This window comes from Brassica rapa, chromosome A09, assembly GCF_000309985.2.
Source record: "Brassica rapa cultivar Chiifu-401-42 chromosome A09, CAAS_Brap_v3.01, whole genome shotgun sequence".
NCBI lineage: Eukaryota > Viridiplantae > Streptophyta > Magnoliopsida > Brassicales > Brassicaceae > Brassica > Brassica rapa.
The window spans coordinates 29,780,394-29,793,462 of NC_024803.2; the positions used below are offsets into that span (position 1 = coordinate 29,780,394).

Below are 13,069 nucleotides of genomic sequence, written 5' to 3' on the forward strand. Positions count from 1 at the left end.
CCTTTAAATAAGGGACTTGAGAGAAGTCCCTTAACATTTTTAGTTAAAAGTTAAGAGACCCTACGTTTAAGGACCTCAACCTAAGGGACACCAATAATGATACCCTTATAATCCTTAATTAAAGACCAATTCTTAGCTAACATAAGTTTTATAATATTATTGTATTCATATTAACCTAGGATTTTGTGCTAAAGACTTGTGATAAACTTCCATTGCGGATGCTCTAACACTAGGTGACAATAATGACACATGTACATGTACTAGTGGTCAAACCTGGCGACATGTACATTCTATAAATACCCACGAAGGCAAATACAGAAAAAGTAAGAAAGGAACTCGGAGAGAGAAAAACATGAAGACGCAAGTTATGATAGTGGTAGCTCTTCTGATTCTGGTGGCTTTATCTTCCAACTCGGACATGGTGGTGGAGGCTCAGTTAGGCCCCGGCGACTGCTACGACTGTTGCGCCACCGGCTGCGTCCAGCGTGACCGTGAGTATATACTCTCTTCTTTCTTAATTGCCACACACACATATTCCATTTCTATAAATCTTTTTAATACTATTTCATTTTCAGCCAAAAAAACGTCCAAATGCGAATATCAATGCGCCAAACGCTGCGGCCGAGGTAAATATACTTTATAACACTAGTTAGAAGAATAATGAAACCGGTACCATGTAATGAAACTTTTACGGTGTATGTCTACTAAGCCGATCATATATAAGTTGATTTTGTTTTCCAACTGGGTGAAACCAAAAAGGGTTTTGGAACTGATGTTGGTGTACTTTTTTATTGCAGGTGGTAAAAGAGCAAGTGGTTAGTCTGGTGCTTAAACTTTGTATTCACTAAGATCTATATATACAATATGTTGAATCGTATCTCTTTAAAACATAGTATGCAATATCGTAATCAATAAATCAAGTGGTTGTGGTTCACTGTTGAGTTAGAATGGTAAAAGATTTGTCTATATATGGGTCAAAGCCTCATACCAACTATGGACCTCCCTTGTTGGGTTTCTAAACAGTCTACGTAAACCGTAAACGCTTTGAGAAGCAAAAGGCATGCGTTTCTACATGCTTCTGGGATTATCACAAATTAGCATATAATCCAGTTCGGCTATAATAGCTACAATGTTTGTGTTGGAGATAAGCTTGAAGAAAGCTTGAGGAGCAAGTAATCTATTTCCTATTTGGTTTATGATCCATTTGAGATAAGGATCATAATATGATTTGTGTTTATCTATTAGGAATAGGAATTATGAGTTATATATAAAGCAATGCCGAATGAGACATATAGCTACGATTATTGTGATTGAGTTTGTGAGTTGTGATATTGAGCTTTGAGGTGATTGAATAAAGAAGAGGGACTTCCCATTGTGATTTACTGTGTTGCTAGCTTGATCTTCTGTTTCTATATTTGGTATCAGAGCCAGACATTGAAAGCATAAGATTATAATGGCAGACATAAAAGATGAACACGAACTTGGCAACAAAGAGGCTCGATCCTCATCCATTAAGTTTACAATGTTAACATCTACAAACTATACGGTGTGGGCTATGAGAATGAAGATTCCGTTGAAGGTTCACAAGGTTTGGGAAGTTATCGATCCTGGAAACAAATCCGAAGAAAAAATTAACTTAGCTATCGCACTCTTGTTTCAATCAATTCCGGAGGCATTGACTTTACAAGTAGGAGATCTAGACACGGCAAAAGCCGTGTGGGACGCTATCAAAGCTCGCCATATAGGAGCTGAGAGAGTACGAGAAGCTAGGTTACAAACACTGATGGCAGAATTTGAAAGAATCAAGATGAAAGATGGTGATACGATTGATATGTTCGTTGGAAGATTGTCTGAAATAACTTCAAAATCTGCATCTCTGGGAGAAGTCATTGAGGAACCAAAGCTGGTAAAGAAGTTTCTGAAAAGCTTGCCGAGAAAGAAATATATACACATGGTTGCTTCTTTAGAACAAGTCCTGGACCTTAATGAAACAAGTTTCGAGGACATTGTTGGTAGAATGAAAGCGTATGAGGAGAGAGTTGCTGAAGATGAAGAAGACGACATAGCAGTTGATCAAGAGAAACTGATGTACGCAAACATGGACTATAGTCAAGACGGCAATAGCGGGAACTATGGCAGAGGCAGAGGACGAGGTGGTCGCGGCTCATGGAAAGGAAGAGGTCGTGGCCGCTCTGGATCTTTTCATCAACAGAGAGATGCATACAAACAAGGAAAAGGTCGTGATCTCTCTCATATTACATGTTTTCAGTGTGATAAACAGGGCCACTATGCGACTGAGTGTCCAAACAAAGTACTAAAACTTCAAGAGACCACTGAGAAGAAGGATGAAGAAACTCAAGAAGCATATGAACTAATGATGAATGAAGTTGTCTTTCTCAATGAAAACAGAGTGAACCCTAATATTTTTGAGGCTGAGACTGATTCAAGTAATGTTTGGTATCTCGACAATGGAGCGAGTAACCATATGAGTGGTAATCGTCACTTCTTTTCAGAGCTGGATGAGACTGTTACTGGTAAAGTACGGTTTGGCGACGACTCCAGAATAAATATAGAAGGAAAAGGCGCAGTATGTTTTATCTTCGATGGAGGGGAGATGAAGATACTAAATAATGTTTACTACATTCCTAAACTTAAGAGCAACATTGTGAGTCTAGGCCAAGCTACTGAGGTAGGCTGTGAGGTACGAATGAAAAATAATACACTGCTACTCTATGACCGCGTGGGACAACTAATGGTAAGGACAACTAGGTCAAAGAATAGGCTATACAAGGTCAATCTACAAGTCGACCTTATTCGTTGTCTTCAAGTAAAGTCTACAACAGATTCAACTAAATGGCATGCTCGGTTGGGTCATATTAATAAAGAAACGATGAAGATGATGGTGAGCAAGGATCTTGTTGTTGGGATACCGGAGATTAAAGTTAATAAAGAAATGTGTGTGTCTTGCTTGCGGGGAAAACAAACTAGAATGCCATTCCCACGAGCAACGTCCTTTCGAGCAACTGATCTACTTGAGCTGATTCATGGGGATTTGTGTGGGCCTATTACAGCAGCAACACCAGCGCACAAACGGTACATATTCGTACTCATTGATGATCACTCCCGTTACATGTGGACTGTTTTGTTAGGTGAAAAAAGCGAAGCCTTTGAAAAATTCAAAACATTCAGATCGCTTGTTGAACAAGAAACAAAGACAACGATAAAAACGCTCCGTACAGACAGGGGAGGTGAGTTTACCTCCCACGAGTTTCAAGCGTACTGTGATAAGAATGGGATTAATAGAAACTTGACGGCTCCCTACTCACCTCAACAAAACGGAGTTGTGGAGCGACGTAACTGCACGTTGTTGGAGATGACAAGAAGCTTGCTGAAACACATGAACATGCCAAATGCATTGTGGGGTGAAGCAACGAGACACGCTACCTACTTGATTAACAGAGTGGCAATGAGATCATTAGAAGGAAAAACGCCATACGAGGTCTTGAGAAGTCGAAAGCCTAATCTATCTCACTTAAGAGTATTTGGTTGTGTGTGTTATGCGAAAACAGATACTGCAGGACGAAAGAAACTCGATGACAGGACGAGGATACTTGTTCATCTTGGAACAGAACCTGGATCAAAGGTGTATCGCCTAGTTGATCCGGTAAGCAAACGAGTTGTAGTAAGCCAGGATGTTCTCTTCGATGAGGAAAAGGAATGGAGCTGGAGTCATGGAATAAACTCGTTAAACACTGATCTAGGAGAGTTTAGAGTTAACTTAAAACAGTTGAGTAATGGTGAAGAAACTCCAGTGGAGTTGACTGATAATGGTGAAGAAGATGAAGAGGAACAGAGCAACAGCGATGAAGAAGAAAGCGTGAATCAACCAAGAAGATCATCTCGTGTAACCACTAAACCTTCTTACCTTGATGATTACGTTATGCTTGCAGAAATCGAAGGTGAACGTTTGTTGGTGATCATAAATAATGAGCCGTGGGACTTTAGTGAGGCTAAAAGTTTGAAAGTCTGGATTGAGGCTTGTGAGGATGAGCTTTACTCGATAGAAAAAAATAATACATGGACTCTTGTGGATCTACCCGAAGGAGTGAAGCCAATCGGATTAAAATGGGTATTTAAAATCAAACGTAATGCAGATGGAAGCATCAGTAAGTATAAAGCTCGCTTAGTAGCTAAGGGGTACGTCCAGAGGCATGGTGTGGACTTTGATGAAGTATTCACTCCAGTAGCTCGTATTGAAACCATAAGATTGATCATTGCACTTGCAGCCTCGAGTGGATGGGAGATACATCATCTCGATGTAAAAACGGCCTTTATCCATGGAGATCTAAAGGAAGAGGTATATGTTAATCAACCTGAGGGTTTCGTTGTTGCAGGACACGAAAAGAAAGTTTACAAGCTCAAGAAAGCTTTATATGGCTTGCGTCAAGCTCCTAGGGCCTGGAACATTAAGTTGAACCAGAGCCTACGCGGACTAAACTTCGAGCGATGCTCGAAGGAACCATCACTCTACCGAAAGGTAGTGAGTAAGGAGCTTCTTGTTGTAGTAGTGTACGTAGACGACCTGCTTATCACTGGATCCTCGCTGAAACTAATTCATGAGTTTAAACTTGAGATGGCGGCTAAGTTCGAGATGAGTGATCTTGGTAAATTAACATATTACTTGGGTATTGAGGTTCATCAACATGAGGGAGACATCATACTAAAACAAGACCGTTATGCACAAAGAATACTTGAGAAAACTGGTATGAGTTCTTGTAATCCGACACATGTGCCGATGGAGATGAATGCAAGATTCTCTAGAGCGCTTAAAGAGAAGAGCATTGGAGAAACAGAGTATCGCCGCAGCATTGGTTGTCTCAGGTACCTACTACATACTCGGCCTGATCTATCATATTCTGTTGGGGTCCTTAGTAGATATATGCAAGATCCAAGGGACTCGCATGGCGCAGCCTTAAAACAGGTTTTAAGGTATCTACGGGGAACATGTTCGCTTGGCCTACACTTCAAACGCAACCTGAGTGTGAAGTTAACAGGGTTTAGTGACAGTTCTCATAATGTTGATGAGGATGATGGAAAGAGCACAACTGGCCACATCTTTTATCTTGGAGAGAGCCCTATCACCTGGTGTTCGACCAAGCAAGAGATAGTAGCATTGTCCTCTTGTGAAGCTGAGTTTATGGCTGCAACTGAAGCAGCTAAGCAGGCCATTTGGCTCCAAGATCTCTTAAGTGAAACCGTAGGAGAAAGAAGCAAGCGTGTGGTTATAAAAGTTGATAACAAATCAGCAATTGCATTGACAAAAAATCCAGTCTTTCACAGACGGAGTAAACACATACACCGAAGGTTTCACTTTATTAGAGAGTGTGTTGAGAATGAACAAGTGGAGGTGGAGCATGTACCTGGAAGTGAACAGCGAGCTGACATACTGACGAAATCTTTTGGAAGGATAAAATTCAAGAAAATGAGAGGCATGATCGGAGTGAAGGATGTGAATGAAATTGAGTTCAAGCTTAAGGGGGAGATTGTTGGAGATAAGCTTGAAGAAATCTTGAGGAGCAAGTAATCTATTTCCTATTTGGTTTATGATCCATTTGAGATAAGGATCATAATATAATTTGTGTTTATCTATTAGGAATAGGAATTATGAGTTATATATAAAGCAATGTCGAATGAGACATATAGCTACGATTATTGTGATTGAGTTTGTGAGTTGTGATATTGAGCTTTGAGGTGATTGAATAAAGAAGAGGGACTTCCCGTTGTGATTTACTGTGTTGCTAGCTTGATCTTCTGTTTCTATAGTTTGATTAAAAGTTACTTCCCGGTTGTTTTAACTTTTTCTTTTTTGACGAACGGTTATGTTAACTCGTAGCCAATATAACTCAAAGCCCATGTTAGAATCACGTCTATTTCACGTCTTGTCTTCTCTTTCTTCAATAGATACAGTTCTAGAGTATGCCAAGCAGAAAGGCACATGGTGTATTTTCAAATTTACAATATTATTCCAACAAATAGACCTAAAATTCTGTGCATGTATTGTCAAATGACTTCAAAACTTTCACTAGAATTTGATGTCAGATTGACCTAGCGGTTTATTAGATGGGTAGATGACTCCCTAAGTTGGAAAAGGCAACAGAATGAGTTCCACCATCTACACAAATTGTTTACTTTTTGCCACTTTGAACACTTTTTTTTTGTGCACCAATGTTTTCATTAAGAGATTCAAACCTTTACAAGAATAAAAACAACATCGTACAAACCACGATGTGTGAACTGATCAAATAAAACCCCGACATTTAGTTCAAAGAAGTACAAAGATAGAGACACAAACTTCAAAAAGTTTGATAAAGCATGAAAGATATATAAGTTGCCACCTACGATCAAATCTAAGGAAGACTCAAACCGCAGTTCTAAATGTTCAAGTAATACACGATTAATCACAATAGCATATGACGTCGCAACATCATCCTTAATCACAATAGCATATGACGTCGCAACACCATCCAAAACCTCGACTCTAGTTTGAGTTTCATCCTGGGATCTCTCCCTATTGTTAAATATACTTCATATAATTAAAATTAAGCCAGGTCAGATCTTAGTTATTGACAATTTAAGTGAAATTTGAACTGTGAAAGTAATTTTGTGAGGTAAGGGATCTCAGAGATACATGGAAGAATAAAACATGCATGCAACAGGTTTTAAAAAGAACGGATAACATAATTTTGAAACAAATATATTACATTTCTAGATCTAGTCTCATTTGCTAGTGACTCCGCACATCTTTTTTTTGCTCTCAAAAATATATATTAAGCTCAAATACTTAAATTGTCCTACAAAAGATGAAACGAAACTATTTGTGAGATTCCTGACTGAGTGATTTTTAAGCCTTTTATTAATACAATCTTTAAGATGTATTTATTTCATCAAAGTGTTAAACAGAAGGTTTTTGAACTAAAAAAACAAATATCCTTGTAAGCTCACGTCAAACTACTTTTGAAGATGAAAATGCTTTTCTTAGACGAGTTACATGTGGATAGGTTTGCATTTCATTTTTCATAGTGTATCCAAAAAGATGATGTGGAGCTTCAGATTGCTTCTTGGATTCTGGCTTGCATGTTTATTCTGGAGAAGGATCAATGAAGGCATAGACAATTAAACATACTTTTACCAACCATCCAAAAAATATTTTTTTCTGAAGAAACTTTAACAAATATTTGTTAGTTTAAGATTTATATACTGTAAAAACAAATATATATAACACCACCCAAGTGATTTGTATTCAGTGATAAGACTCAAAGTTTAGCGGTGTTAAATCTCTTTCAATAACGATTTGGTTAAAACTTAAAAGGTTTAAAAAGTTCAAAAAACGAAACAGAAAAGGTGAAGAAAGTCAAATGATAGTTGGGTCTTTGCTTAATGCGAGGCGTAGATCGAGCGGCCTCGTGGACAATAATGCTTCACAATGTCCACTTCTTACGACCCCCTCTTTAAAAACAAATATAAAAATGGTCATATAAATTTGATAGTAAAAAAAAAAAACTCTATTCTTTAATTATTTTATTGCTGCCTCGTGAACTATTAAAGAAAAATCAAGAAACGCTCCTGAGTCCTGAGTAGTACTGGAAAACAAAGCAGAGAGGAAAAGAGAAACCAATCAAAAGAAGACTTTATCTTTCTTTCTTTTTTTGTTGCTCTTTTGACTTTTATGGGTTGTTCTGTTTTAGATTTAGTCACCCACGGATCTGCTTAAATCCTTGTGATCTCCGGAGAGTTGGAGTTCTTGAACCAGACCAGATTCTGTTCTACTTTTTGCTGAGCTTCTGGGTTTGGTCGGAGAATCTTGAAGTTTGGTGGATTTTGTGATTTAAGCTTCTGGGTTATCACCTACTTGTCTGAAAGGTTCATCCTTTTACCCTGTCTCCTTCTCTTATTTACCAACTACTCAGTTATCTGATCTGGATGTTGCATTTGGTGAACTGATGTCAGTTTCTCTTTGATAATTAATTATTGTCATAACTAAAGAAAAAAAAGGTTTGTGCTTGAGTAAAAGCTACTATGTTAGGGACATGGCCTAGTTTCTTTATGGAGCATGTTGTGTAATCTTTTCTTTCCTTATGCTTTAGCCAAATCTTCTTTCTCTTTTGGCCTACACTTTTCTTTTATTTTGGGCTCTTTTTTACTTTAATTTCTTACTTGTTAAGAAGGTGACTCATAGTAGTTGCCTAGCTTTATAACCTTTTTCTTCTTCTTATGGACTCTCTTTTTCAGATTTAGGCAATTGGAGTTGAGCTTAACAAACAAAGAGAATATGTCTTTTAGGAGCATTGTTCAAGATTTGAGAGATGGGCTTGGGAGCTTGTCCAAGAGGAGTTTCGATTTCAGGCTTCATCACAAAGGGAAATCTCAGGGCTCTTGTGAGTATTCGTCTTCACGTGACCTCTTGTCACCTTTGATAGTTCAGACAAGCAGATGGGCTAATCTCCCTCCAGAGCTTCTCTTGGATGTGATCAAAAGACTTGAGGAGAGTGAGAGTAACTGGCCTGCAAGGAAACATGTAGTGGCTTGTGCTTCCGTTTGTCGGTCTTGGAGAGCTATGTGCCAAGAGATCGTCTTATGTCCTGAAATCTCTGGGAAGCTCACTTTCCCCGTTTCCCTCAAACAGGTTCTCTTCCCCCTCAACCTTGTAAATGTGATGTTGTTAAGTTCAAACTACTGATGAAAGAAGTTTCTTTTTCCAGCCAGGGCCACGTGATACGATGATTCAGTGTTTCATCAAAAGGGATAAATCAAAGCTAACGTTTCATCTTTATCTTTGTTTAAGTCCTGGTAACCTTTCTTGTTAACTCAGGAATAGCTGTTTGTTCTTGAATACAATTTAGTTTAGCCCAGGGCATTTTGAGTATGGGTTCGGGTATTTTGGGTATCAGATAGTTCAGGTAAGGGAATAATTACCCATAATATCCGGAAAACTGAGTTAACAAAAAAAATTAGGAATATTTTGGATATTCAGGATAAAAATATCCGTATGCTTTGGATAGTTTCAGGTAATTTGGATATTTTTTTGATAATTTTTATTTTGGATATTTTCAGATATTTTTAACAGTTTAAATAATATATATTTGGTTATATTATATATATAAATAATGTTTTATATATTGGAGGAGTTCTTCGGTTTGGTTATTTTGGATATAGAAAATTAGAAACTGACTGGGTATGAAATGGTTTTGGTCGGTAATTTCGGTTCCGGTTTTTGGTTCGGTTTTTTCCCATTGTTACTTTAGTTCATGGCTTAAGACTAAGTTGTGCATAATGTTTTTTTTGTTCAAGCTCTAGTTGTGGAGAATGGGAAGTTTCTTCTTTCAGCTAAACGAACTCGTAGAACTACTAAAACCGAGTACATTATCTCCATGGATGCTGATAACATCTCAAGATCAAGCAACTCATACCTCGGGAAGCTCAGGTTCGTTTTGATCTCTCTTAAACAGTTTTGCTACTTTCGTATATTCGCTTACTGAAAGTTTCTATCCCTACAGATCAAACTTTCTTGGAACAAAGTTCGTGGTTTACGACACACAACCACCACAAAACACACCATCATCTTCAAGTGCACTCATCACTGACCAAACAAGCAGAAGCATGTTCCACTCCAAAAGAGTATCTCCCAAACTCCCATCAGGAAGCTACAACATAGCTCAAATCACATACGAGCTCAACGTGCTGGGCACGCGCGGGCCACGGAGAATGCACTGCGTCATGAACTCCATCCCAACTTCATCTCTCGAACCGGGCGGATCTGTCCCAAACCAACCGGATAAACTCCTCCCAGGCCCTCTCGACGAGTCTTTCCGCAGTAACATCTCGTTCTCCAAGTCATCACTGGACTACCGTTCAGTAGATTTCAGCAGCTCTAGATTCTCGGAGTTGGGAGTAGTAGCACCATGCGAGGAGGAACAAGAAGAGACGAGTTTCAGACCGTTGGTGTTGAAGAACAAGCAGCCGAGGTGGCACGAACAGTTGCAGTGCTGGTGTTTGAACTTCCGCGGACGTGTGACGGTTGCGTCCGTTAAGAATTTTCAGCTTGTCGCCGCGAGACAGCCGCCGACACAAGGAGCAGCGGCGGCTGCACCGTCTCATCCAGAGCAAGAGAAAGTGATCTTGCAGTTTGGCAAAGTGGGGAAAGATATGTTCACGATGGATTATAGGTATCCGTTGTCAGCGTTTCAAGCGTTTGCGATTTGCTTAAGCAGCTTTGACACGAAGCTCGCTTGTGAATGAATAAAGAAGAAACGCTCATCTTCTAAGCATTCATGCTAATCCTTGTTAATCTATGCTTTGGCAAAAGATTAGTGTCTTAATAGTGAGAGTGAGACATCAATTCAACATTTAACGGTTGGGTACATGTATAATCAGCCATTGACAAAACAATTTCACCCGTCGAAATCACTCCAACCACGGAGGCATAATGGGGGAAAAGGTTTATCACCCTCAAAGTGTAGGAATATTTCGACCATTATTCCTGTTTATCAATTCACAAAAGCTATACCCGCAACTCTACAGCATCATAGTGAGATCATCATAGTAAATCACACCCAACTTACCATTATAGTTTATCAATTCACAAAAGCTTTCCGGATAAAGAAACTTGAACTTCTCAGACCGAATATCAAAGCAAGCTATTGCAAAACTAGACTTCTCCCTAATCTTTTCCTTACACTCAGACGTGTCACCTAAGTAATACAAAACCCCATTAATGCATACCCCTTCACTCAGATTCTCAAGTCTTAATGAACAATGGATCTTTCTCCACCTCATTCCTCTAGTTCCTAATGTCATAACTCTGTGATCATTAGGACCATATGGATAAGCCATGTGCAATACCTTGTATTGCTTTTCAACCGGATCAAACCCAAAAAAAACTATACGACCTTCTGTACCTTGAAATATAAGGTAAGGTCTCGTACCGTCCAGTTTTAGGTTACATATCACTGGCACTTCATTTTATCGGTCCACATACCGTAGAAATAGATCAAACCAGAGGCATATATAGCCACATGCGAATTGTCGGTTATCACTACGAAAGATCCACATATCGTCTGGAGGGAACTTCATATGAAATTCGGGGGTTACTACAAGAGACGATGAATGCTTCTCGTATGGTGTCAAATGCTGAGACAACGAGAAGATGCTCCACACACCATTTTCTTTGATGGCGAATATGAGACGAGGATGAGACAACGAGGAGTTGGTCAGGAACAAGTCTTTCAATTGTCGAAGATCAACTATATTGATGCCCATTGCTTGGACACACTGCGAAACCTAGCGATTGATTTTGCTGGCAATCTTGACAATATCTTGAGGTTGAGTTCCGTAGGGATATCATCTGAAACCATGATCGTTTTAGTTGCTGAGAGAGAGAGAGAGAGAGAGAGAGAGAGAGAGGGGTGTTGTTGAAGGTTATTTTTTAAAGACCTAGCTAGCTACCAAAGCGGCGGAGAACATAAAAAATAAAAAATTAGGGCACCGGTAAATTGCTAATTTTTACGTAAGGGGATTTTCTTTTCTTGGTATTTTTCTTTAATGACACTCGTCTTTCTATGTAATGAAGCTAACATTTCATGAAATCGTTAGCTTGTGGAATATAATTATATAAACGTTTTCTAGTATATATGTAGAGTTTTCATGATACCATAGACTCATTCTATTCAATGGATCTTAGCTTTCTCCAGTTTAGAGCTGATAGGGTCATCATCTTCATCATTCATATGCTACTACAGATAGGAAAAATCATGTCTTTTGGTTTGATATTTTGCATTTAAACGATGCTTGACAATTATGAGTTAAAAGGGAGGCTTAAAAGTTTCATATTCATATCAGGATGTATATAGCACAAGTTGCATCTAATTAATGGTTAAACTATTTCTCTTTTGTTTAGATAAATTGCTACTCTTTGAATTCTATTGGACCAACTGCTGAGAGATTAGGTGGCCCAAAGAGATTTCTTGCCGTTTACTTGACATTCGCCGCTGTTGCAAGTAATTAAATGGCTCATCGACTTGCTTTGATGTGGATTATTACATTTCTCTGTTTCGAGTTTCCTCACTTACAGAAACCATCTTAAGAGTTCTAGGTTCAACAATGAGCTACTTGTTCAACGAAGCGTCATCAATTGGTGCTTCCGGTGCAATTTTTGGAGTGGTAAGTCCCTTGGAGCCATAAGCCGTTTGTTTCAGACTCATCTCATAGAAATGATGTTTGTTAAATGGTACCTATGATGCACGGGGACGGCATATCGTTGACGTCTCGCGTACCAGCGGCGTTTCAGGGACGGGGACGGCGCGGGGACGGTGTGGGGACGTTTCCGAAACGTTTCAGAGAGGCTGGGGACGGCAAAGGTTTCTGGGGACGGCATGGTTAGGTTTTGGAAACGTTTCCGAAACGTTTCGGATGTATAGTCGACATAATTTTGTAAAAGTTTGATTATTTACTTTTTCATACTCTTTTTATTTGGATAACAATTGAAAAAAAAAGGAAACGCGTCTTCTTAGGATAGTTGGTTAATACCGGTTTAATGTTAGTTACATAATTGATCCGGTTTATGTGTGTACCGGCTTATTATATATATACGTGTACATACACTTGTAAAGTTAAGTTTGATGTGAATAACAAACTATACAGTTCATCATCTCTACTCTCTCGAAGCTCTCTTTCATCATCTTCAATCAAGCTTGAATCGAACCTTAATATGGTATCAGAGCTCTTTCTTTGATCTTCCGCGTCGTTCGATTTTGAATCATGAGTGCTCCATTGATGCAAATCTCGCGATTCGTTTGCTTGTTGATTTTCGCCATTGCTGAGTTGTTTCGAGGAGTGCTGAGCTGTTTTCTCTTCCTTTTTCTCTTTGTTTCTCTTTGATTGACCTATAACGAACGATTTCTCTTTCTTTCATCGTCTCGTTTTGCTTTTCCCTGTGATCTGGAATCTTGTTTGTTCTTATGGCGAATCTGGATTCTTCGGGGGAGACGGCGTCGTTGCAAGCTGAAACTTCTCG

General features: G+C 39.0%; 1 protein-coding gene and 1 pseudogene across 2 annotated transcripts; one reads left to right on the forward strand and one right to left on the reverse strand.

The window, feature by feature from the left end:
- The first annotated feature begins 7,609 nt into the window (after nucleotides 1–7,609).
- On the forward strand, nucleotides 7,610–10,531 carry LOC103840554 (tubby-like F-box protein 10). 2 transcript variants are annotated; one of them, XM_033281030.1, is made up of 5 exons: nucleotides 7,610–7,920; nucleotides 8,290–8,683; nucleotides 8,760–8,847; nucleotides 9,355–9,481; nucleotides 9,555–10,531. In XM_033281030.1, the coding sequence occupies exons 2-5, from the start codon at nucleotides 8,330–8,332 to the stop codon at nucleotides 10,294–10,296; spliced, it is 1,311 nt and encodes a 436-aa protein (XP_033136921.1). In that variant the 5' UTR covers nucleotides 7,610–7,920; nucleotides 8,290–8,329; the 3' UTR covers nucleotides 10,297–10,531. The 2 variants fall into 2 exon arrangements, with proteins under 2 accessions (XP_033136921.1, XP_009115300.1); XM_009117052.3 differs by having other exon boundaries at nucleotides 7,616–7,920; nucleotides 9,349–9,481.
- LOC103840855 lies at nucleotides 10,373–11,423 on the reverse strand (annotated as a pseudogene).
- Nucleotides 11,424–13,069: the final 1,646 nt, after the last annotated feature.